The 24,583-nt window shown below is 39.3% G+C and overlaps 1 protein-coding gene across 4 annotated transcripts in view; it reads left to right on the top strand.

Moving 5' to 3' along the window:
- VPS13B (vacuolar protein sorting 13 homolog B) overlaps positions 1-24,583 on the top strand; it is a 454,216-nt gene that overhangs the window by 283,253 nt on the left and 146,380 nt on the right. For all 4 annotated transcript variants that reach the window (XM_087825303.1, XM_087825300.1, XM_087825302.1 and 1 more), the window contains exon 34: positions 15,953-16,640. In XM_087825303.1, the coding sequence (XP_087681429.1) occupies positions 15,953-16,640 (688 nt within the window). The remainder of the gene's footprint in view (positions 1-15,952; positions 16,641-24,583) is intronic.

Raw genomic sequence — 24,583 nt, forward strand, 5'->3', positions numbered from 1 at the left:
CAAACTGTTTGATTTCTCTGAGCCTGCTTCCTCATCTATAAATTTGTGATAATAGTCCTTAATTCTTAACCTTATCATGAAGCCTGGAAGAAATTATATGATTAAAAAAACACTTAGGCTTGACTCTTAGTAGATACCCTTAAATATTGCAGTAGTCATCACTGCTGGAATTTGCTGCCATAGGTTACATGGTTTTTTAAGAGTTGTTGTTTTTTGATAAGGAAAACTGTATACTTAAATATGTTTTGACAGTTTATATTTGATAATTTTCTAAATTTCCTTTGGATTTTTCAATATATCTAAACTAAATTCGAGCTTGCATGCTGTGATATTATGAAAATGAATCTGAACTAGGCATCAGAGGGATCTTGGCCGTGTCACCGCACCACCGTGGGCTTGTGTACCCTCCTGTGGAAAATGTGAGATCGGGGAAGGGAGTTGCCATAAGTGAAATTAAAGCCCTTTCAGTTCCAAAATTCAGTGATTTTTAAGGTATTATTCTGGTTCATTCCAAAGGTCCAACTTCTTTTCATTATTCTATTGTCCCTGTCCTGTAGTTGGTGTTATATATGTGTAATATACACACACCCATGGAAAGTGGGTGTTATCTAAATTTGATGGTGATGATCGTCAGGGATGCTCATGAAAACTGGTTGAAAATCTTTAGAGACTCTGATTCAGTAGGTCTTGGGAGAAGGCCTCAGGAACCAGTAGTTTAATAAGTGTCTTATCATCACCAAGTTTAAACTGCTATGTTCTTTTACTGTATTTTATCTAAAAGCTAATTTGAACTTTTACTCTTTTGGGGACAGTGGAGGAGTCTGTTGGGATGCTGAGATCTAGTCTCTGAACATTTATTTCATTCAACTAATATTTATTGTACCTTTACAGAGCTCTAGAGTCAGCCATTCAGAAATAAAGGGGTAGAAGGGGAAAAGCACAGAGAAGGGGAATCAGGAAAGTGACTTTTTTTGACTGTTATGTATGTGCCAGAGGCTCTGTGGTTACAAGAAAGAATAAAATACCTTCTCAGCTTGAGAGCACTCATACCTGTGTCAGAAGATGCCCTCATCAGTAATTACGGCTCGCATGAGATCTGCCGTAATAAATTGTGTCTGAGAGCACAGTGGAGAAGCAGTTACTAAAGGGCCTCATAGGTCTTATAGACTCTTTCAGTTAAGAAAAAATGGTTAAATCTTGAAATTACTTTTAGAGAGTTTCGGTATTTGCTTAAGAATACAGGAACCTGTTCTGTTGTTAACTCACTAAGCTTCATAAGAAGCAGAGACTCTCCCTCCAAAAACTAGACATCTATCATCCTTTCCAGCAGAATTTTCAGTCTCTGTACATATGGTGACATGGTTGAGAAAGATTGCCTACATACCCTCTCTTCTCCATAAATAAGGTGGAAGGCCATCAGGGGCAGGCCAAAGGTCTTACAAAATAAATTGACAGTAGGCAGGGCCAAGACCTTGACTTTAATCCCCACTGCACTCTTTTCCCTCTCCTGCCATATATCATCATTCTCATCTCCCACAGGTAATGCTAGAGTCTTCTCTGTTCTCACCCCAGCACTTTGGTCTCAGTCCATTTGACTCGTCCAATAATGGGTACCGTGGCCCACGTTTCATCGCTGTTTCTGGTTTACCCTGCTGCCTCCTATTTCTCACCAGGGCCTTTTTGTCCTTTCATTTTAATGGGTGTTTTGTTGCAGAATTCATTATAATGGAATCAGACCCTTGTGAGAGAAGTCATTTTTGTAAGCCTTGTCTAGGCTGTTCGTAAAAGGGTAGGGGGTTAAAAGACTGAAGGAGCCTCCAGAAAGCTTCTCACAAGTCTTTCACCTGTTTGTTGAGATTATTCAGAGAACTTTTATCTACATTTATTCCTGTTTGTGAGGTGGTGGGATGCGTGAGTGGGTAAATGAATGAGCAAAAACAACAGTCATGTGTAAATTTTTTGGTGAGCTATTGGAATGATAATCTCTAACATTGGTGTGATTCTACAACCCCTGAAACTTTTGCATGTACCTCATTTCATGTACTCTTACAGCATCCCTATAACATAGGCATTTTCTCCATTTTATGTGTCATCAGTGAGACCCAAATATGTTAAGGTCTCATCACAGGTTAAGTGAAGGTTGAACCAAGGATGGACCTACAGGTCTTTCGATCCTAATTCTAGAGCCATTTCATCCTGCTCAAATTGTTTTTGAATCCAGTGACAAGAAGCTACAAAGACATTTGTTTTTGGTAAATGAAATGCAAGCAGGACCTTTTCTTAATTCATAATTGGCGGAGTAGGATTTCCAGCTACTGCAGTGAGAGAAACGTTGGCTCCAATGAATAAAAGCTGTTTTATGTAAGGTCTCCAATACAATTCCAGCTAGAATGCCTAGGGTATAAAAGGCAATAGATTTATTTGTAACCTACAAATAACTATGATGAGGAGACTAAGCTGGGATTGCAATGTGAGGATTATGGCATTTCGCTCTCTGAGGTGAATATGTTCAAAATGGAACTGCTGCGCGCTCTTCCTCCAGACCTACTCCACCTGCAGTCTGTTTTCGTATCAATCATTGGCAACTCCCGTTTTTTATAGTTGCTAAAGCCAAAATTTATGAAGTCATACACACCTCCTCTGTTTCTATTATGCATCCCATCTAATCTGTCAGGAAACCCTGTTGGCTCTCCCTTCAAAACACCTCCAGAATTCGGCTCCTCACCTCCTTCGCTGTTTTGCCCTGATCCAAGCCACCTTCGCCTCTCGCCTGACGGCCAAGTAGGTAGCCTCCTGTCTCATTTCCTCCCGGCACCTGTTCTCCCGGCCTTACAGTCTCAGTACGGCAGCCACTGTGACCCTTTAAGAACCTAAACGAACTGAGCCTGTCGCCTCTCAAAGCTGTCTTTACTGGCTCCTATTTCTCTGAGTGAAAAGCTGGAGTTTTTGTGATAACTCTCCAGGCCCTGTAAGATCTCACCCCTCCACCCCTCTCGTGCCGCCGCCTCCGTTGCTGGCTCCTCTCCCGCCACACGGCCTCCCTGGTCTCCCTGGATTACTCCTGGTGTGGTTCCTGCCGCCAGACCTTTGCAGAGGCTCCTTCCTAGCAGCAGCGCAAGGCCTTGCTCAAACGGCTCCATCTTAGAGGCCGACGCTGACCCCTCATTTAAACATGCAGCCCTCAGAACTCCCGGTCTCCTTTACCCTGCTCTTTTTCTCATGCCATGTGGGAGCCCAGTACCGATTTGTTAAGTGAATAAGTGATGGACGTACTTAATGAATACCTGTAAGCAAAGAGTGTACCGTTATTGAGGAGCTAACACTGTGCTGGACCTGACAGCAGTTGACCAGCATGAAGCCCTGCGTGGTGGAACTGCCGATAGAAGCGATAGAAGTGAGCAGTCAGTAGGACTGAACAGAGCTAGTCCAGTTACAAAACTCCTCCAGTAAAGAGTAACGGCTTTTTTTTAAAAGGAAAGGAAAATGTGTAATGAAATTGCTCGTGGCCTTCTAAATATGACTCATGTAATATGCTTTCCCAGGTCTGCAAGGAAACCAGGTACTCCACATTCATTCATTGCACACGTAGTTTTTAATATACCTATTATGTGCTAGTCGCTGTGTGACTAATTTTGAGTTAAAACGTGCAGCGCCTTGGAGAGTGCGCTGTAGTATTCCTGTATTTAATGTGTAAAAACGAACGCCCTGCTGGTTTGCTAGGTTAGCTTGCTAGGACTGCTCGTATGCCCTCTCTCAGCTTTCGACAATCACATACTCTGCACAGCAGAGCTATGCCACTCACTTGTCATTAGTAGAACACGCACTTGGACTTGGAATTGTTCTTTAGCAATGACCATGTGAACAGGGGTCACCTCTGCAAGAGTATTAGCCAGAATGAGGGCATAAGCCATGTCTGCGAAACGGCATTTCTTTCTGTATGAATCTAGCTCAACTGACCCAATGGTGCGGGGACTAACTTACCTAAGACAGTACATTATGTAGGCCCACGATATACAGAGATTGGGAAAGGTCTCTAGTGGGTTATGTCTGTCAGTTGGTGGCCAGTGTAGGCTTGATCCGTAGAGTGTGTTTCTCATGCTCTGGCCAGGCCCGTTCTTTTGGGTTAAAGCACCGTTTCCCTTTTAATGTGGTAAGCACTTTCCCCGATAAAACAGCCCAGTCCTTGGAACGGAAACAGCATTAGGTCTTTGTAACTTGGGTAGTTTTTAGCACTGGATTGTTTAGTTTGTAAAAATATTTGATTTAGACTGAGCTTGTGGCCTGATGATGTTTAGAAGAGTGCCAAAGTGTAACTCATAGGAGACGCCAGTGAAAACCGTAGCTGGACGCGTGAGTAAGGGTTGTGGCATTTTCCTGGTAGGCGTAGCCAGGCCTGAAAATCCATCGTTACCACTTTAAAATGGGTTCCCAAGAATAAAGTCAACTGGTATCCTGCAAACTACAGTAAATAGCAAAATCAGAATCTGCCATTGCCTTGAGTCACGGTCCCATCGTCTTTTCGTTGTGAAGGAAGCTTTGTTTCATCATGTGTGTTATTGCCAAAAACAGCAGTTAATGTTTTCCCCTGACTTTTAGTGAGCATTTTTATTTCAGTGAAAACCTTGAAATATATTTTTTTCGTAGTGATTTAACTTTGATATCACACAAATTCTTGTTAACAAGGTTTTTGTGTAATGTTTTAGAACTTTATTTCCTAAAATAACCTTTCTTAAAGTTTAAAGAATAATATAGTGCGGTACCTGTTTTTTCTTAAGCCCTTGGGCCCAGAACCTCTCCTTCAAGGGAGGGACTGTTCCTCTCCCTTCCAAGGGGTCGCACTGCAGGCGGCCTGTCCCCTCGCTGAGGAAGAGTGTGCGCACAGGCGCAGTGGGAGAATGGAATATGGGACTCTGCTCCCTGGGAAAGTCCGAGACCCATGAACACAGACTACTTTATCCACAGCAGTTCCTGGGAATATTTCTGTACAACCTCAAGCACAGTTTATACTTGTTTATAAAAGAATAAAAAAACAGAGTGAGAGAGAGAGTGAGAGACAAGACTTGCTCCTTTTACTTTTTCCCTTAGTTGGCAAGCGTTCCCACCAATCTGACTGCAGATGTGTCTCTTTGATCTGATGTTTGTATTGTCCTCATTTCATTTTTAAATTTTATTTTATACCTGAGGCCAGGACCACAAGGAGCACTTAAACAGTAGGGGCTGGGAGGAAGCTGGATAGAACCTACAGGAAATCCTCTTTCAGACCAGGGCTGTTAGTAGAGTGACCCTATAATTTATCCTCTGAACAGGAAATTTTTGAGAATAACAGTAGACACCATTACTAAGTAAAACAATAGTTGTGAAATACGACTGGCTTGGGCCATCCTAGACACGTGGCTACTTGAATGGAGGAATTGGTAGGAAGCTGCTGTTGCTTCAGCCCAAAACACCTTACTTTCTCTAAGGCTTCTATAAAATATCAAGGGGAGATAGAAAAACAGTAGATAAAATCAACAGAACCAAAGCTGTGTTCTTTGACAAGATTAGCAAAATTGGAAAGCCCTTAGTTAGGCTGACCAAGAAAAAAAGATTCAAATTACTAAAATCTAAAATAAAAGGGACATTAATACTGACCTTACAGAAATAAAAACAATTGGAAGAAAATACTGTTATGTACCATATACAAAAATTAACACAAAATTGATCAAGACCTGGATTTAAGAGCTAAAACTATGAAATTCTTAGAAGAAAACATAGAAATGAACTTTTAGATTAGGCAGTGATTTCTTAGACCTGGCACAAAATGCTTAAGCAACCTAATTAATTGAGTAATAGGACTTTGTCAAAATTAGAAAGTGAAAAGCTACACCTGCCAGAATGGCTACCATCAGTAAATCAACAAACAACAAGTGCTGGCGAGGGTGTGGAGAAAAGGGAACCCTGGTGCCCTGCTGGTGGCAATGCAGACTGGTGCAGCTGCTGTGGAAAGCAGTATGGAGTTACCTCAAAAAATTAAAAATTGACCTGCCATTTGACCCAGTGATCCCACTTCTGGGGGTATATCCTAAGAATCCCAAAACACTAATTTGAAAGAACATATGCACCCCTGTGTTCATTGCAGCATTATTTATAATAGCCAAGTTCTGGAAAGAGCCCAAGTGCCCATCAGTAGATGAGCAGGTAAAAAAGTTGTGGGACATTTACACCGTGGAATACTGCTCGACTGTGAAAAAAAGAAGGAAATTTTACCTTTTGTGACAGCATGGATGGATCTGGAGAGTATTATGCTAAATGAAATAAGCCAGTGAGAGAAAGACAAATATCATATGATTTCACTTATATGTGGAATCTAATGAACAAAATAAACTAATGAACAAAATAGAAGCAGAGGCATGGATACGTGGAACTGACTGACAGCTTTCGGGGGGGCGGATTGAGGGGTGAAAGAAGTTGAAGAGATTGTATTAAGGTGTGGTTGACCTGGGGCAGATTTGAGCTTTGTGGCCCTCAGATCACATGGGTACACATTCATGACACAACCATCCTGGGGCGACTTTGTTTTTTTCTGTTTGACATGTTATGTATCCTCTGTCACCCGCTAACCTCATTACCCCATAAGATTTCTTTAAAGAAAGGATACAGTGGCTAAAACATAGTTTGAAGAAGCTCTGAAAACAGCGAGTTCCAGAACCTCTTCCAGCTCTAATAAACCACGATTCTGATGCACTGAAATGAGAACTTGGATTTGGCCTAGATTCCTCTAATTTTAACTCCATGTCAACAGAGGAAAGCCATGAACAGACAGTTTTTTCCCACATAGCTGCACAGGTGTGACTTAGTGGAAACTGTGGCACTCGGCCAGGTCTTCAGTCCCCTAGTGCAGTGCTCTATCTCCGAGCTCTGCTTCCTGTTCTTGAATACAGTGATTTGCTAAAATAGAGACACCTGGTCCCAGCACCTTGCAAATGGATTTTTCCTTTCAGCATTTCAAAACACATGCATATATTGATGAAGACTTTCTCTGGGAAGCCATCTGTCTGAAATCTGCAGTAATAAAAAACCTCCCTAGGCCCTTAGATATTCATAGTGGTTTCTGTAGCTTTCCTCCTTTCTCCTGCTTCTTCCTTACTGTTTCATTCATTCATTTATTTACAAAGCATGTGTTTATGGAGCATCTACTCTGTGCCCATCACTAGGTATGTAGCAGTGAACAAAATTAGTCCCAACAGTGATGGATCTTGCCACTGTCTAGTAAGGAGACATATGTTAACAACAACAAGTTTGAGAGATTTCAGGTTATGGTTAAGTGCTATGAAAGAAACAGATAAGGTTCTGAGATAGAGACTCTGTAGGTTGTGATTTTGAAATAAGTGCTGGAATTACATTGCCAGTGTCCAAATCCCAAGTTCACCATTTACTTGCTGTGAGATTTTGAGCAAGTTAACTTCTCTGGGCCTCAGTTTCTATATCTTAAAATGGGGATAATAATAGTACCAAACAGGCACCAAACTTGTTCGAGCCAAGCGGAACACTTCCTTTTCCATACACTTACACATGCTCTTTTTTTGTCTTTTGTCCCTTTTTCATTTATGTGTCTCCCTCAGCCTCAGTGTTCTCACTGTGATTTCAGCAGGTCCAAATTCTAGCTTCTTTTGGTCTTGGTTCAGATGTGCCTGGAAGCATCATTAGTAAATAAGTATCTCAAATTTAGAAAGCAGGCTCCAAGTTTAACTGATCCTTACATCTGCTCCCTCACCCAGGGACCTAAATGAGCACCTTGTAAATTATTCAGTTCATTTGTTCCTTCCTTAATTTATTCTTTAAATATGTATTAAGTGCCTACTTAATGTACCAAGCACTGTTCTGAGTGCTGGTGATAAAGTAGAAAATTAAAAAACACTCAGAAAGTCTCTTTCCATGGACCTTACATTCTGTTGGGACAAGTATTTGTAAGTAAATATAGAAAGTGTTTCAAGAAGAGTAATCTGACATATGGTATAGGTTAGGAAAGGGGAAAAACAGTGAAAGAAACTAATTAAGGAACTCTTGTAACCAGCCAGTGTAAAGTGGGAAGGGCCAGTAAGAACAGAAAATACAAAGGAAATAGTAGGAGTAATTAATGAAATGAAAGAATGACTAGCAGCACTTGGTGGGGCCAAGAAGGTATATTTAATATCTGAGCCTTTTGAGAAGGAACATATAAATAAAATGTTAATGTATAGAGGTGGAAAATATTTTTAAATGTTATGAAGATCTTTTAGATGTGAGATATTGATAATGGGACATCCAAGTAGAAATGCTCAGTAGCAATTAGAAATACGGAGGTCTTGTAAGAGCCCAGCCCTCTCTTTCCCCTTCGCCAATTCAACTTACAAATATTGTGTCAATTTCAACGGAACCAAGAAATATTCTATATCTTGTTAATTTGATTTTCTAGGGATGTGGCATGACTCCGTGTCTTGGCTTCATTTCTCTGTTCTCCAAGTGTTTGTCTAGAATGAGGTCTATGCCCAACCCCAGAAAACTGTCTCTAATTATAGCCCTCCCTTGAATAGCTCTTAGCCAATTGGGGGTTTGACTTGCTAGAGGAACAAGGAAGACATAATTGCACTAGAGAATCCTTTAAAATTAGGTACAGTGGTGACTATCATCATCTCCCTATATGAAGATCGCTGTGGTCATTTATGTTCCTCGGGAAAACAGAATGTTAAAGAATTAGCTAACACACAGGATGAGAAGCTGTCTAGCCTGGAAAATCTTTCTCCATTTCTGTAGTTGCTCAGGCCAAAAGAAATCAAATTATTGTTGACCCTTGTTCTGCTCTCGTAATACCCAACATCCATCATCAAATACGGTGAGTGCTCGTGTGTGTGTGACACATAAAATTATATTGTCTGACAGACTCCATGAAGGCCAGGGCTTTGTTTCTACTGTATCCCCAACTAGTGCTGAGAATATAGCAGAGGCATACCGGGGTCTACGGAAATGTGCAGGTATTGCATTTTTTACATATTGAAGGTTTATGGAAACTCTACATCGAACAAGTCTATCAGCACCGTATTTCCAACAGCATTTGCTTACGTCGTGTCTCTGTGTCACAGTTTGCTAATTCTCGCAATATTTCAAACGTTTTCATTATTACTATATTTGTTATGGTGGTCTATAACCAGCCATCTTAGATGTCACTGCTGTAATCGTTTTGGCAAACTAAATTGACAGATGTGTGTGTTCTCACTATTCCACCAACCTACTGACCCCACCTCCCAGGGAATCATCATGTAGCTTTAATTCAGTTTGGATTTGATCCGTCAACATGAAGTTAAAGGGTAGCCAGTAAGAACTGTTACCAGCCGTTAGCAGCCTCCACCCTGATCAGCCCACAGTCATCAACACCAAGGCAAGACCTTTTCCCAGCACAAAGATTACGACTTGCTGAAAGTTCCTGAAGGTTCAGATGGCGGTTAGCATTTTTAGCAATAAAGTATTTTTAATTTTATTGGGGTGACATTGATTCATAAGATCATACAGGTTTCAAGTGTTCATTTCTGTGATACGTGATTTCTGTGATACGTGATTTGTATTTGGCATTGTGTGCCCACCACCCAAAGTCAGAGCATCCTTTGTCACCATACCTGTTTCAATTAAGGTATGTACATTAACTACAGATGATTTTATTGCACACTCAATAGACTACAGATAGTGCAAACATAACTTTTATATGACTAGAATACCAAAAAAATCATGTGCTTGCTTTGTTGTGATACTTGCTTTATTGTGGTGGTCTGGAACCCAACCATATATCTCTGAGTTATGCCTGTAGCTGCACAATAACAGTTTGTTGAATGAATGATATGAAATAAAATTTTACTTCACGTTTTGCTCAATAATTATAACATTTGCTCCTTTTTGTAAAAGCTCAATATTTTATCCCAATAAAATTATTATAGCTAACGTGCACACATTAACCATACATGACCAAATGTTACCTTAAAAGTAAAGGGGGTGGGGGAGCTAGGAGAGTGTTGAAGGGAGAGTAAATGCTGATGGGAGGAGATTCGATTTGAGGTGAACACACAGTAAGTGTACAGGTGCTGTATTGTAGAATTATACCCCTGAAACCTATATGACTTCATTAACCAATGTCACCCAAATAAATTCAATAAAAAAAGAAAAGAGAACAATAGTAATATCCTTTAAAAGTAGAAACTTTAACCCTGGCTGGGTGGCTCAGGTGGTTGAGTGGCATCCGTCCCATGCATCAAGGGTTGAGGGTTTCGTTCCTGTTCAGGGCACACAGCTAACCGAACAGGTTTGTTTCGACTTGGTAAGTAGAGTACAAAACAATGAATATCGGCTCAATATTTTTGTTAATAACTATGTGGCAGTGAAAACCAGCCTCTGGATAAAGTTAATTATGGATATACTTAAACCATTATTATTTTTCAACTGTACTGAATATTAGGAGAAAATTAGTTTTAAAAGCATGGTCTTGCTTTATGTCCATAAGCCCTTAACATAATTTCTTTAAAGGAGCATATGTACCTTGAGGGATAAAATAATCAAATAAGGATTTGTATGTATTTTTATTGATAGAAATTTATCCAAGTTCAACTATAGTTTTCTTATCAGAAAATCAGGTTCATAGTTTCAAGGCAAAGGCCCACTGGAGTAGTTAATAAGCGTATTCCTCTGCATTGCAGAAACGCAATGCACTTTTCCGTGGCTCTTACAGAGAACGTGTAGGCTCGGTAAACTTTCATCTCTTCGGGGTCAGGGGCTGATTCAATCTTATGGCAAGTTTATGAGAGTGGCTGATGTGATACAGTTGTTTCTAGTAAAATCAGACTAGCCCTAAGGAGCCAATCTAAGTCAGTCTCTGAGTAAAATTCTATGAGAAACAGACTCCAACTCAGACACAATTGTAAACGCTGATATAATGAGGACTTGCAGCTGATTTAATCCTATTGAAAATCTTTAAGCAGCCATGGGACAAAATGGTTTCCACATTGACATCAGTGGAATGAACTTTGCTTTTCGTCAGTATGAAGAGTGGTTACCTTGTACACACAGTAGCCACTTTTTAAGAATTAACATCATGGCCATTTCAAAGCAGGTTGTCGTTTCTCATGTTGAGGCATCGGTTTTGATTAAGATCCCGAAGTTCCCAGAATGTGTGAAGTTTTATTTAAAAAAAACACAAAACTGAATTCATTACAAAAAGCAAACAAGTCAAACAAACTTGGAAGTTAGTGCAAGTCAATTAGCTCTAGTTTCCTCGAACAAAAATGACCAACCTATTCCAATTTTGTACGTAGAAAAAGAGAGGGAGAAAGAATGAGAACTGTTCCTGGGTTAAGACCTTGTATGCACAGTTTTGCCTGGAATTGATTTTTTTACTCATAAATTTAGAAGCCCCTGAAATAAGCATATGCTGTGAAATCATATATGTATAAAAGGACAGGCACAAAAGTCTAAGCGCAACCCTGCAGATAAAATCTCAGTTAGTAGGATTGGAACTTCCTTGTGTGGGTAGGTCAGTGTGTATACACTTTTTGTTGTTTGGTTTATCATATTGAAACAGACACGATAATGATCTAGGTATTATAGACAGTTTAGCACCAGCACTGGTGCCTTTTCATAATTTTCAACTTAAATTAGAACAATAGACCAAACACAGACGACGATGAAACACAGCCTTGCCTAAACTATCTCCATGCTCCTTTTATTGCAGTTAGCAGTGGTCTTGAAATGTGACTATTTGAACTGATACTTAGCAGGCAGTAGTGGCCTCATACTGTTACTTCAAAGAGCCGGAAAAGTAACTTCATGAAAGGGAAAACTTGAGGCCGTGGTACTGTTACCATTCTATCTGCTAGGCAGCCATGGGTATCATTAGTTCTGCTCTTTTGCATAATTACTGCAGTATTGTGAAAACTTTTTTTGCCTTCCAACTGGGAACAATTACATTATGTGGGATCTTGTATAACATTTGGCTTAGAGAAATAAAACATAAAAGCCCTTGTTTTCTAGCCCTCCGTATCTGTAGTACCCAAGTGCCTCGATTGCTTGTGTGCGTCTGTTTTTAAATGAAAAATAAGGTGGATTGGTTACACTGAAGGAGACATTTCACAACAAAGTCAATTCATTCTTTATAATTTTTATGTGATTTACTGTGCTTAGATAAATGTTACTTAGCACCTCACTGAGTTACAGTGGTATAAGATGTATAAAATGATAAAAGTTTATGAAGAGTAATACAACACTAAACATTGAAGACTTGAAAATATACTTTTGTTGTTTGCTTGATTAAATGAATTCATCAAGTTGAAATTCAGTATTTCTGATTGTTACAACAATTTACTGTTTATCTAAAGCTTCGAGGTAGACTGTGTCTGTGTTGGACGCCTACCACAGCCTCTCAGTAGCACCACCCCATCCTGTGCCCCAAACCAGATTTGTAAAAGATGCAGCTAGGAGAGTATGTTTGCAAATGTTTAAACAGTGAGGCACATTATTTTTTTCAAGTTTGTAAAAATTTTTCTTGGTGATTTTAGTATGTAAAACCATTAAAATACTGTAACTAGTTGTTTTATTGTATTTGATTTTGTAAGATAGACAAAATGTTTACTTCTTTGGAAACACTGCTACATTTTAGCAAAGGCAGTAAAATTAGAATAAATGTCACAGTGATGTGCAGATGTGTTTGTCACTTTGATCTTGTGCTTTCACACTTGGCTTTTTCATAATTTATAAGATGTTTAAATGATCTCATATTTGGTCAAAGATATTTTGATCACGGTTAAAATATAACTATTACATGTTGGAACTATTACTTCAGTGTTGCATGATAAAACCATAATTATGATAAGAAGGCAAAAAAAGCATGTTGATATGTTTATGTTTTGTGTATAGTTAAGATTTCCTTAAAAAGACAAAGAAATTTTTTTAAAACAATGTGAATTAATATATTGGAATAGATTCTGAATTACCCTTTCTTATCAGCCTCAAAACAAGCATTATATTTACTTTGGTCCTTGTTAATTCTCATGAAGTTGGTTTCCACATATTTTTCTTTAAAAATTTAAAATTCCATTTATTTGCAGCACTTTTATTAATAAGGCTGACTTTTGAATATGCTCATAAGAAGGTCAACATGGCCCAACAAGAAGCTTCAACCAGTGCAGCTTGTCTTTCTCCACTCCAAAATGCTACGGAAGACCTTCATTTGAAATTATTTTAAGGCATCCTTTGGTATTGTCTCATATTGAAGTGTGGTTTTAGCCAGCGCTCCTGAGGTACTGTGGCTCTTCCTGGACTCCAGGATGAGCTAATACACTTACCTGCCTCAGGACATTAAAAGGAAGAACTGGCTACAGTGCCCCAGCTACTAGCACAACTTTCAGCACCTTTCCCAAGGTGGCTAGAGTCTACCCTGAACAGCTGTGGAAGGATGGGAAAATGCGCTGAAATGATCTAAGACATAAACTATCGACTTGACATGTTTTCCTGGCTATTGAAACCTCCTCATATTGAAACCCATTGATAGTGAAACTGTAGAATTCCTGTGATTCAAGTACCATCTGGTTGTGCTCAAGACTTTAGAGCTGTTATCTCCGCATAAAATTTCGGAGACCTATACTTTTTTCTTCACCAAACTATCCATTTTTAAGCCACAAATATTTTTCCAGCTCTTTCAGATTTTATCTAAAAGTATATTTTAACAGTATTTAAATAGTTCTTGAACAATAACAATTTATCTTGAGAGATGACATGCTGTGTTTTTTCATTTTATTTTAATTAGCCATTGTGGAACCAAATTCCCTTTTGTTTTAGTCTTTTGAATATTGTTTAATTATAGTTATCATGCCAGATATCTTAAAGGTTATTTTACCAATACAGTTTCATTTAACATAACGCATATGGAATCAATAGCCCAGTTTCCTAAAGTGAATGCTTGGAAAATCTTACATTCATATGTTAAGAGTACACATCCTTTCCTCATTAGTTGGAAAGTACAGGGATTTTGGCACAGGCTCTGTGTGGAAGCATTGTGCAGCTTTTATATGGATTTTGTTTTTAGCCTTTGATGACACTGTTTAGAATAGGAAGTATCTAATAAGTAAAGCATTTTGTCTCAAGTGCTGCCAGTGTGTTTAATATATGCCTGGAGGTCTGAAACACTGTCTTCTTCACGGAGTAATGTGCATTTAACTCTCTGAGAGCAGAAGGTCCAACTTTTAAAAGGGACGCAAAGTACATTTTCAAACAGAGTAATTCAGAACACATGGAAGAGGGGACCAGAGTAATGTACAGTTGGTTTTTATGGTTTAATCATGATCATGTTAATGCGCACCAGTAGCTAATTAAAGAAAACTTTTATTGTCCGTTTTCAGTGAGTTAGGTAAAGAGTGGGAGAGCCGATGTAACAGCGCTGCCCGGAGTCGCAGGCTTCTGCTGCCTTCACCAACGGCAGGCCGGCAGTGCTATTTTTGACAACTTAAATTATTAGTCCCCTTGGACAATAATAAAGCAAAAGTTATTTTCCGAGTTATTGCATTGTGAGCTTTTCTTTCTCCACAAAGGAATAGTAAATTGATGCCCAGGTTTAAAGCTTAGCACACAAAATTAATTGTAAAACTTTTCTCAATAGCAGCCCAGATACTCTTCAGTGTAATAGATAAATCTTCAGTAGACTGGTGACAAACCAATGGATTTGTAAATGTCTCAAAAATCACCAGCCTATTTATTTCAGTTCTACAAATAGTGGGGAAGCTTAGGAAAATGGTGGACATCTTGGCTTTCACCCCAGTTTAAGAATTTAGTTCGCTAGTCCTGGGAAATTGGTACCTTTTTTTTTTTTCCTTTCTATGAGAGTCTGAGTCTTTCATCTCAGGTCATTGGTTCAAATTCCATTCTGCTCAGTGGTGACTAGAATTGGTTACCATCTGATTTCTGTTCAGGAGCCCTTGTGACCCAAGCCGATAGCTGCCATCCTGCCCCTGCTGGTTATTTATATCTCAAGATTGGGCCACTTGACGTTGGCTGGAGTCTAAGGTGGCCGCCTCAGTATGTAATAGGGCTGGACACTGACCTTCTCATCTCCACCTGCAGGTGGTTTGTCTTGCCATGTCACCACTGATGGGGAACTCTCACTTTAAAGAGGAGAGACTAGGCTTTAGATAAAATCTGTAAATAAGAAAATATAGTATTCTGCTCCTAGAAAGTACTGTGTAGTCTCATGTAGTCAATTATGGTTGAGTTTGCCGTAGAACTCAACCAAAAGTTGTTTTTCAGTTATGCTGAGGGAAAACTTTGAGAATGGGTAGCCTTTCGTGCACAGAGGGAAAAGCCACCTTCAGGGGCTTTAATTACATTTTATTTGATCATTTACAGTTACACTGTTTCAAGTTGTATTGTAGAGGAAAATAAACATTTTGAATGGCATCCGTTTATCATAGTTTACTTCTCTTTGTCTTTCATAACTTTTCCCTCTCTTTCTTACTATCCAAAATCCTAAGTATCAGCTTTATAATGACAAGGGTAAACAGTATAAACTATTCCTATCTGAAGTATCATTTCAACCAGTAGGAATCACGATTCAGAAACAGTTTATTGTACTACTTGGAAAATCACTGTAAAGAATACTAATTCTTTAAAGAGGCATTTTTTAATATATATGTATTTTTCATATATTTTTTCTTTATCAGTCCAAAGAAAGAAAGTCTGACACTCAAGAGTATATTTTAATGTTAGAAATGCACATTTGATGACTTCTCACCTATTTCCTTGGCGTATTAATATGAGTAATTCTTGGAATGGGAGCCTCGTTTGTTTTTATGATTACTCTGTTCCAGGTTATACTGGACTACCATTTTTTAATGTTTACATAACATCCTTTATATAATAACACTTGGAATGTAACTAGTTTAAAATGTTTTATTGTTTTTCATTACAGGTCTCTAAGCAAGAGCAGAAAAAAATGGATACATTTGATGGCAGTGTGGCCGAAACCTCCTCTCGGTACAGTGGTGCTCAGGATAGTGGCATTGGCAGTGACAGTGTTAAAATCAGAATCGTACAAATAGAGCAGCACAGTGGTACCAGCCAGCATCGCATCGCCCGTCCCTCGCGCCAGTCATCAATTGTAAAAAATCTAAATTTCATTCCCTTTGACATATTCATTACTGCAAGCAGAATCTCACTAATGACATACTCCTGCACGGCCTTACCCAAACCGAGATCGCAAGAACAAAAGGCTGATGGAAAAACAGGCAAGAGCTCGCTGAATCTCCCAGAAGATGATTCGGGTGTGACTGGACCCAGCGAGGCGTGCATTTCCATGGTAACAGCGGACGACCTCCTAAGCAGCAGCGTACCTTCTCCTTCAGGGAGCAGAGCAGGGGCCATCTCTCTCGAAAGCCTTCACGCAACCACAAGGTCATCCGCTAGACAAGCGCTTGGGATAACTATCGTTCGGCAGCCTGGGCGAAGGGGAACCGGTGATTTGCAGCTCGAGCCTTTTTTATACTTCATTGTCTCCCAGCCTTCTTTGCTTCTGAGTTGTCACCACCGGAAGCAGCGAGTGGAGATGACCATTTTTGATGCTGTGCTTAAAGGGGTGGCCTCTGATTACAGATGTACAGGTAAGAGCCTTCAACTTGCCCGGAGTGCTGATAAGTGCTATTGCGGATATATCCCCACTTTCAAGATTGATCAGCTGGCGGACCAGACAAAACTTCTTTTCTCTACAGAATATGTAAATTTGTAAAGTTCATGCCCCACAGCTGAATCACGTTTAAGTATACATGGGAGATGTATTGAGGTTCAACCTCCATGTCCTTACTGTGCCTCTGAATATTCTTTTGGGGGTTTTTTAAAGAAGCTAAATGAAACGGGGTCTCTTTCTGGGCTGTAGGAATGCTTGACAGTCTCCTGTGATTGGGAAGCAAAGGTTTTCTGGTTTGGGTTCTGCGTTCATATTACTGGCCTGTAGGTGTGCTTTCCGTGATAATGCAGCTATCCAGGTAAAAAAAGAAGAACCTTAGAAAATGACGTTTATCATTTTGGTATTTTGATCAGATCATCGTGCTATAACAGCGTAATAGTAAATGTATTTGAGAAGGTTTATTAGTAAGGTAAGTTGATTTAAAGATTTGTATGTATCTCCAACAAAAGCATTTATTAGGGGTGTTGGCCAACTGGCTCTTGTTGCCCCATCCATACCTTTCTTATAACCAGAAAGCATCCTAATATATTAGAGTAATTATGTTGAACTTCTGAGGGTGTTACTTGTTGAGACTAGGAAAGTGATCAGGGTTCACATTGAAGACGTACTGGCTATTAAGCAACAGGGCTAATGTGGAGTTAGCTGTGTGGCTGGAAAAACTAGAGAGTAGCTGAGTCATCTAAGACTTGGTTTTGGGAGACGGCCCCAGCCAGCTCAGGTCTGATTCAGGCATTTCATTGCTGTCAGGTGGTCCCATCTAGGAGAAGAGGCATTTGGAGAATTCTTCCAACCTGGACGTAGGCTGGTTCATTCTTGGCATCAAGGAGAACCGTGGTACTAGGTGGCAAGTGTGAGGAGCAGGATTCGGTCCAAGGAAGTAAGGTCAGAGGAGCCCCTTGCTCTCGCTGAAGGGCAGTGCAAGTCCTCTGCTTCAGACAGGCTAACGGGCCATTTGCTGAAGCGGAGTAACCCAGGGTGACCTCCTGGACTGCCTGCTGGCCCTCTCTTCGAGTGCTGCAGCAGGCTCATACTGGCTTGCAAGAGCCCACTGTTAAATTTTAACTCGAATTTGTTGAGTATTTAATGTGTGTCAGGCATTATGCCAACTGCATTAAATGCATTATCTTATTTAATCTGTATCACAGCTCTATGGGAAATTCATATTCCCACCTTACAGATGAGAAAACTAAAGTTTGGAGAAGTTAAGTAACTTGTCCAAGATCACAGACCTAGCACTAAACAGAGCTAAAATTCAAAGCTAAGATCTGTTGGACTCCTGAGTCTGGTCTCACAACCTGCCGGGATCCCTGGAGAGGAGAGAAAGGTGACAATCGCAGTTCCCTCGGTCAGCCTCCATTGTCCCACTCCAGGCCATGCAAACATTTTAACTGGTGAATTTGTGTGTGTTCAGTGTGCCCGTGATGTAACTGCACAGCACAGCCTCTCTTGGTCATATGACAAACCCCAGTTCAACTAGGAAGCAAAAAGCCTACAATAGTAATATTGGTCCTGCCATTAATTAGCAGAGTGATCTTAGCCAGGCAGTTCACTTCTTCGAGTTTTTGTTTCCTTGTCTGTAAAATGTGATCACTATTATAGATACTAACAAGGTCCATTACAGTTCTAAAGTCTTATTATTCAATAATTTGGGATTCATCTCCCCACACTCACCTTTCTAAAAATATTTAAACTATACTGCTTTGGCCTCGGATCGTTGATATGTGTAAGCCACTACCCTATCAGATTAAAATGTATTTTGACTTGTTCTAAAGATGCATTTTTTTTTTAATATTCTAGTGGAGCACTAATTTATTCAGTATTTTAAATACATAAATTTTATTAAATGCTGAAGTTATTTTTTCAAAAGTAACTGATCTGGGGAATTTATATTTTAAATTGCTTACTTGAATGACTTTTTCAAGTCCCATTATCAACTTAGTTATCTAGAAATACTTCATGTAGCACTTCCCTTCCTGAAGAGAAAGCACTGCCATGCCCAGTATTCTTTTGAAGCTCAGAAACTAGCCATGTGGGTAAGAAAAGAGGGAAATGTGAATGGCTATAATGTGGACACTCATAGGGAGAGGGGCAGCGAGGTGGTTGTGGCCGGTCCCCACTTACGTTGTAATTATCATGTGCACTACATCTGCATATATTAAAAACCCTACCAGATACGATTTTGATCTTTGTTTCAATAATGTTACATATTTTAAAGAACTAAAGAGGAAAAAAAAATAGTATGCACACACACACGTCTTTAAGTTAAATTTATGAGTTTTGGGCTATTATTTCTTTATTTTTTATTTATTCACTTTTTAAAATGTATCTTTATTGATTTCAGGGAGAGGAAGGGAGAGGGGGAGAGAGAGAGAAACGTCAATGATGACAGAGTCATTGATCGGCTGCCTAGCCCGCAACCCGGGCATGTGCCCTGACCGGGAATCGAACCCCGATCGCCTGGATCCTAGGTCGATGCTCAACCGCTGAGCCACGACCGGCTGGGCGGCTATTATTTCTTTAATTATTTTCCTGTACCAATCTTTTTCTTCTTATGGGACACCAGTGTTAAACTATTTTATCTTATCTCACAGATCACTGAGACTCCTTTTTTTTTCTTCATATTGGATAAATTCTGTTGAATTTCTCAGTTCTGAAATTTCCATTTGGTTCTTTTTTGTAGTTTGTTTCTTTTCTGAGAACTGTATTTCCATTCAGTTCAGGTGTGCTTACCTTTACCTCATGAAACATACTTATAATACCTGCTAAAGTCTTAAATGCTTGTCACTGCCACCACGTCACAGCCACTGCCCTGCCTGTTACACACACACACACACACACACACACCCTAGCTGGCCACCCTGGGGCAACCCCAGGAGAGAGAAAGGAAAAATATGAAATAGCTGGTCTCCCTGACATTCTCGAAACCACAGGGGCATTATTTCCCCCACAGGGATTCTGCCGGACTTTGAGCTGTTCTTGCTCTCACTGGGCCCCACAATTTAGGACTTACTCCCAAGTCAGAGTATAAGAGAAAAGAGGAAAAACAGAACAAAAGAAAATGGGAAAATCTCCGCTGAATGGGTCATGTTTGCAATTTTGAGGCTTTCCCAAAGCTGCATGGTTCGTGTTTACTTTTCAGAGTTCTCAGGTATTTTTTTTTCCTTCAAGTTTTTAATTGTAAGCAGCATGAGAGTTAGGCTGCAGCAAACTTATTCCCATTTTGGCTGGCACCAGAAATCCTGCAATTTAAAATAATAAAAATATTTTCTAGTCCATTAGCCAACACATGCTTTTCCAAGAAACTTAATACAGGATTTCCCCCCAAAGTGATACTTGAATATCTTTCCATCTATAAGCACAGAACAGTTAGATGTAGTGTTATGAATAATTACTGCTCTCAGGGAGTTGTCAGCATTAACTTCATTCTGCCCATGTCACCATTAAGCAAAGAACATGCCCAAATACTCAGAGGGTGGCCACAGTGTTTTCTCTGTGTGTTCCTTAGGGATATCCTCTCATGTATTATAAAACCAAGTTAGAAGAAGAAATGCTGTGAAACTTATTGTCCCTCATGTCATTCTGCCTTCTCAGCGCACGTGACTGACACATATACATATGTGTGTGTTATATATATAATTTATATACATATGTTAAAAAACCTAAATTTATTACAAGATGCTACCCAGAATGGAGATAAATGGGGTCTGTATTTATACCTGTAGCTGCATCTGTTTTAGAAACCTGAAGGAAAATAAGAATGATCAGTTGCTTGTAATTTTTTGGCGATAAAGCATAACCCCCGGTGTGCACAATGTAGGGATCTTAAATTTTGCATCTATACCTGTAGCTATGCACATACTGCTTTGTTTTACTCGCCATAATTTAAAAAGTGGCAGATTATTTAAAGACTAAGTTATCAACCTGAATTTCTTCTATGACTATTAGTATTAATGGCTATAAGTGATTCCCTCCCTAGTTCAGGTAGATAACGCATCCGCGAGTGAACAGGTGTCTTTCTGACGCGTTCGGGGAACACGCAGGGGCTTCTCCGTGCCCCCCTCACCTGGAGCAGCCTTTAGCTGCAGCGAGGTCTGCCAGCACTCTCATGTGGAGCAGCTGGATTATTGGCAATTCTCATTTAAATAAAGATGTATGTAGTTGTTTTTAACATAATCGTATTAGTTGTGTTTATAAATATTTAAAAATTGGTATTTGTTTTGTTTAAGGCAATAGAGTCCAGATTTGAAATTGCCTCATATCTTGACTATGCAGCCCAAGGCAGCCTCAAAAAGTCATTTTTCTTCTTGTTTGTTTGGAGCTTTTTGTTTGTTTTTGAAGAAATGGCTGTGCCATCTGGTCAATTGTGAAGGAGCTGAACCATTCTGGCGGGATTTAGCTGACCCCCCTGCTTCTTAGTGCACAGGCAGACAGTCTAGTGTCTCATTACTCACTAATGTGTTCTAGGAACGAACAGACCAATTTGAAAATAATTGCTTCTGCCCTCCTGCAGCTTCTTTACCTTATTATAATTTTTCAAGCATCAGCAAGACTAAAATACAGAAATGAAAATTGATTAGGATTTATCGTACTGAAAAAGCAGGTAATAACAACACACTTCTGTGTAGGACAGATATGAGTTTTATAAATGTTCCAGGTATGACTTCAGGTCCAATTAAGAGGCAAACATGGGATAGAATTAAGAGCTCAAGATTTGGAGTCATTCAGTCCTGGGTTCTAATCCCAGCTCCACTACATATAGCTGTGTGACTGTGGGCAAGTTATTTCAACTCTCTAGACCTCAGTTCCTGATCTCTAATATGGGGGTAATACTGATAGCCACCTCCTAAGGTTGCTGTGAGAATTAATGTACATGAAGCTCTTAGCTAAGTGTGTAGCACAGGACTCAATGAATGTTAATATAATTGTTGTTGCTTTTATCATCATTGTTAATATCTTCAAGCCAATTTTAAAATAGTGGTTCTAATCGGCCAAAAAAAATTCACATCATTTCAGTGCAATTATTGCTGTTGTGTAATTTTTAAAATTTCAGTTACAGTCATTGACTTCTTTACCCTCTTATGAATCAGGTCTGCAGAAAATGTGCCAAAGACATTTGAGTAAACCAACAGTTGGAAAATCATAAACTGGCTTCTTACACCTCATAAATCATATCTTGATTTCATTTAGTTATTGTGACTTTAAGAGAAGGGTTGAATTACATGTCTCTTTAGAATTAAAGGTTTTGCTAATGTCCCTGGAAAGGCTTAGCATTAACCTGTGACTTCAATGTCATAATGATCACAACTTGAACATTTATCTGAAAATTTAGCTGCTGGGAACATTTCTTGCTGACCTATAATGTGAAATGAAATTATTACTTTGACAGGAATCAGCAAGTAAGTGGGTCTATTAAATGAGAGGCGCTCTAGTGTATCACTCAGCGAGAGTCCTGCTGAGAAAGTTAAATGAGAAGTGACCCAGCCAGCAGGGGAAGCTAATGTATGGGGAAGGGTACTGAAATGAAAATCAGTAATTTTTGCTTTTAGTCTTGCCTGGAATGCTCTTGGTTCTGTGATGCAAATAATTAAATTTTTTGCTGTTTTAGTTTCCTTATCTCTAAAATGGGTATAATAGTATCTGGTTTTTATAGTTTAATGGTTTGACCTGAGCTCCAAATAAAATGTTCTTCAGATGTAAATTGGGGCTTCTGTAATTATTAGTAGTAGAAGGGAGAGTTTAATATTCCTCCCTTCTTGGACATGAGGAAAAGATTAGTGTCCTGGTCTTCTTGACACCCATTTTAACTAATATTTACTTAAAATGAATGAAAAATGGGAGGAATCATTTAAAGCCACTGGTTTGGCTTTAATGTTACAGAACCCAGACTTTGCTCAGAGAAGAGAAGAGGCTTGCAGTGGGATTAATTGATCCTCTTTGGGTGTAGATGATGACATTTTTTTACTGGACAGAACCCTGTGTCTACTTGCACGGAATTTTAATCAGATGTTGTCCTGCAAAACATCTAATAACCCACATTAGAATTTAACATGAACACAACCAAATAGGAAAGAGGTCAAGAGCACCACAGAGCAGCATGAAAAGCAAATTAACAGGAACTTGTTGAAATGGTATTTCATATGTTATCTGCTGGTTAGCATCATTAAGTAGAAAGAATGCACTTCCTTCTAGAAGGATACGGAAGACTTGGTTCTAAAAAGAAGAGCTAATGGTCACCGGCAATCACACACCCCAGAAGCCACTTTAATCCTTTCCTCTTCCTGGGGCTCCAGGCTCGGGATCTCGCACCGGGAAATCTCCTCCCCTTCCCATCACATCTTCCGAGGTGCAGAGTGCAGAGCAGGGGAAAGTGCTTATGGGGCTGGCAGAATGCCTGCGTCTCAGCAAGGAGACGGTGGCCCTTAACTTGCATCCAGAGCAATTCAGAATTGGCTTCTTGGTTGATTTTGCTGTCCTGACATTGAATTGTTACTGTGTTTTATGGATCTGGGTTCTGTCACATTTTAATTGTCATACATTGCAGGAGCCTCGTGGATTACATTTGCTTCTGTGGCTATATTTTATAAAAGAAAAAGAAAAATATAGCCATTAAAACTAAAGCTCATAAAAGAAATCTAGAAAAATATAAGAAATTCATTAAGCTTGTAGCTTTGACTTTTACATGTCCAGTGGTGAGAAGGTGACTGTTCTGATAATGAATTATGCTTCCAGCCATTGAGCATAGCCAACACCAAGCGCAGCCTTGGCCCCTTCGAAGACTTACCAATATCAGTTTCAAAGATAGAGGCAAATGGATCCTCCCAAGTTGCTTTCCTTCAAACCTTATTCAAGTTCTATAAAGAAACACCTTTGTGCATTCTTGACGGGGTATAAAAGGATTAAGCTAAAGGACCATCTAGGAACCTCGTGTCGATGAAGTGAGAGAGAAGGGAGGAGAGTAGGAACCTGTAAGCCCTCGCCTCCTGCCCTGATTCCTCGTCTGGTGGTTTCTCCCTCCTTACTCTGGCTGGCTGTGAACTCTGCTTGATCTCCTAGCTCTGTGAAATTGCAATCCTGATGCACTCACCATGTTTTCTTAGAAATTTTTTAAAAATATTTTTACAGTTGACAGTGCTACAGATGTCTCCCATTTTCTCCCTTCCCTATACTATTGTCTGTGTCCATGGGTTGTGCATATATGTATTATTTTAAAGTGTCATTTAAAGTCTCTTTGTAGAAAGGTTGATATACCCAGATACTTTTGTAAAGGAGTCTCTAACTTCTGGTTTAAGAGATGGAAAGGAGTCTCCTTTGCCGGGCAGATTATTAACTTCCTTGAAGATTATTTACTTCCTGTATGTAGGCCAACTATTTCTAAGGGATGGGAAAGCAGGTAAGAATAGTATTTTGATAATTATCAGAACCAAAGTGCAGGGAAGTTGTCAAGTCTGTAATTTCTCCTAGCCAGGAGTATTAAATAGGGAAGCAAGTATATTGACTAGTATTTCAAACCTCAAATTATTATTTTAAAAATTAAATATAAATAAGCTTACTATTTTTTAAGATCAAAATTGGGTATGATTTTCACTAATAAGCAAAGCCTTTCTTTTTTTACCTTTTATATTCCTCTTATTTTAGATCAACAATAAAAAAAGATTTTTCAAAATCAGAAGACAAAAACAAAAATCTTGGAAGAGCAGACATTTGAAAGACATACCACACACACTCCTATTTTGTTTAGAGTTTGAGTTTAAGAAACAAAATAGTGACTGTTTATTGAACTCCTAATATGACATGCCCATACAAGTCACATTACACATATTATCTAATATAATATTCTCAACAACCCTACAATTTAGTTTA

Source organism: Miniopterus natalensis, chromosome 16 (assembly GCF_054644295.1).
Source record: "Miniopterus natalensis isolate mMinNat1 chromosome 16, mMinNat1.hap1, whole genome shotgun sequence".
Taxonomy (NCBI): Eukaryota; Metazoa; Chordata; class Mammalia; order Chiroptera; family Miniopteridae; genus Miniopterus; species Miniopterus natalensis.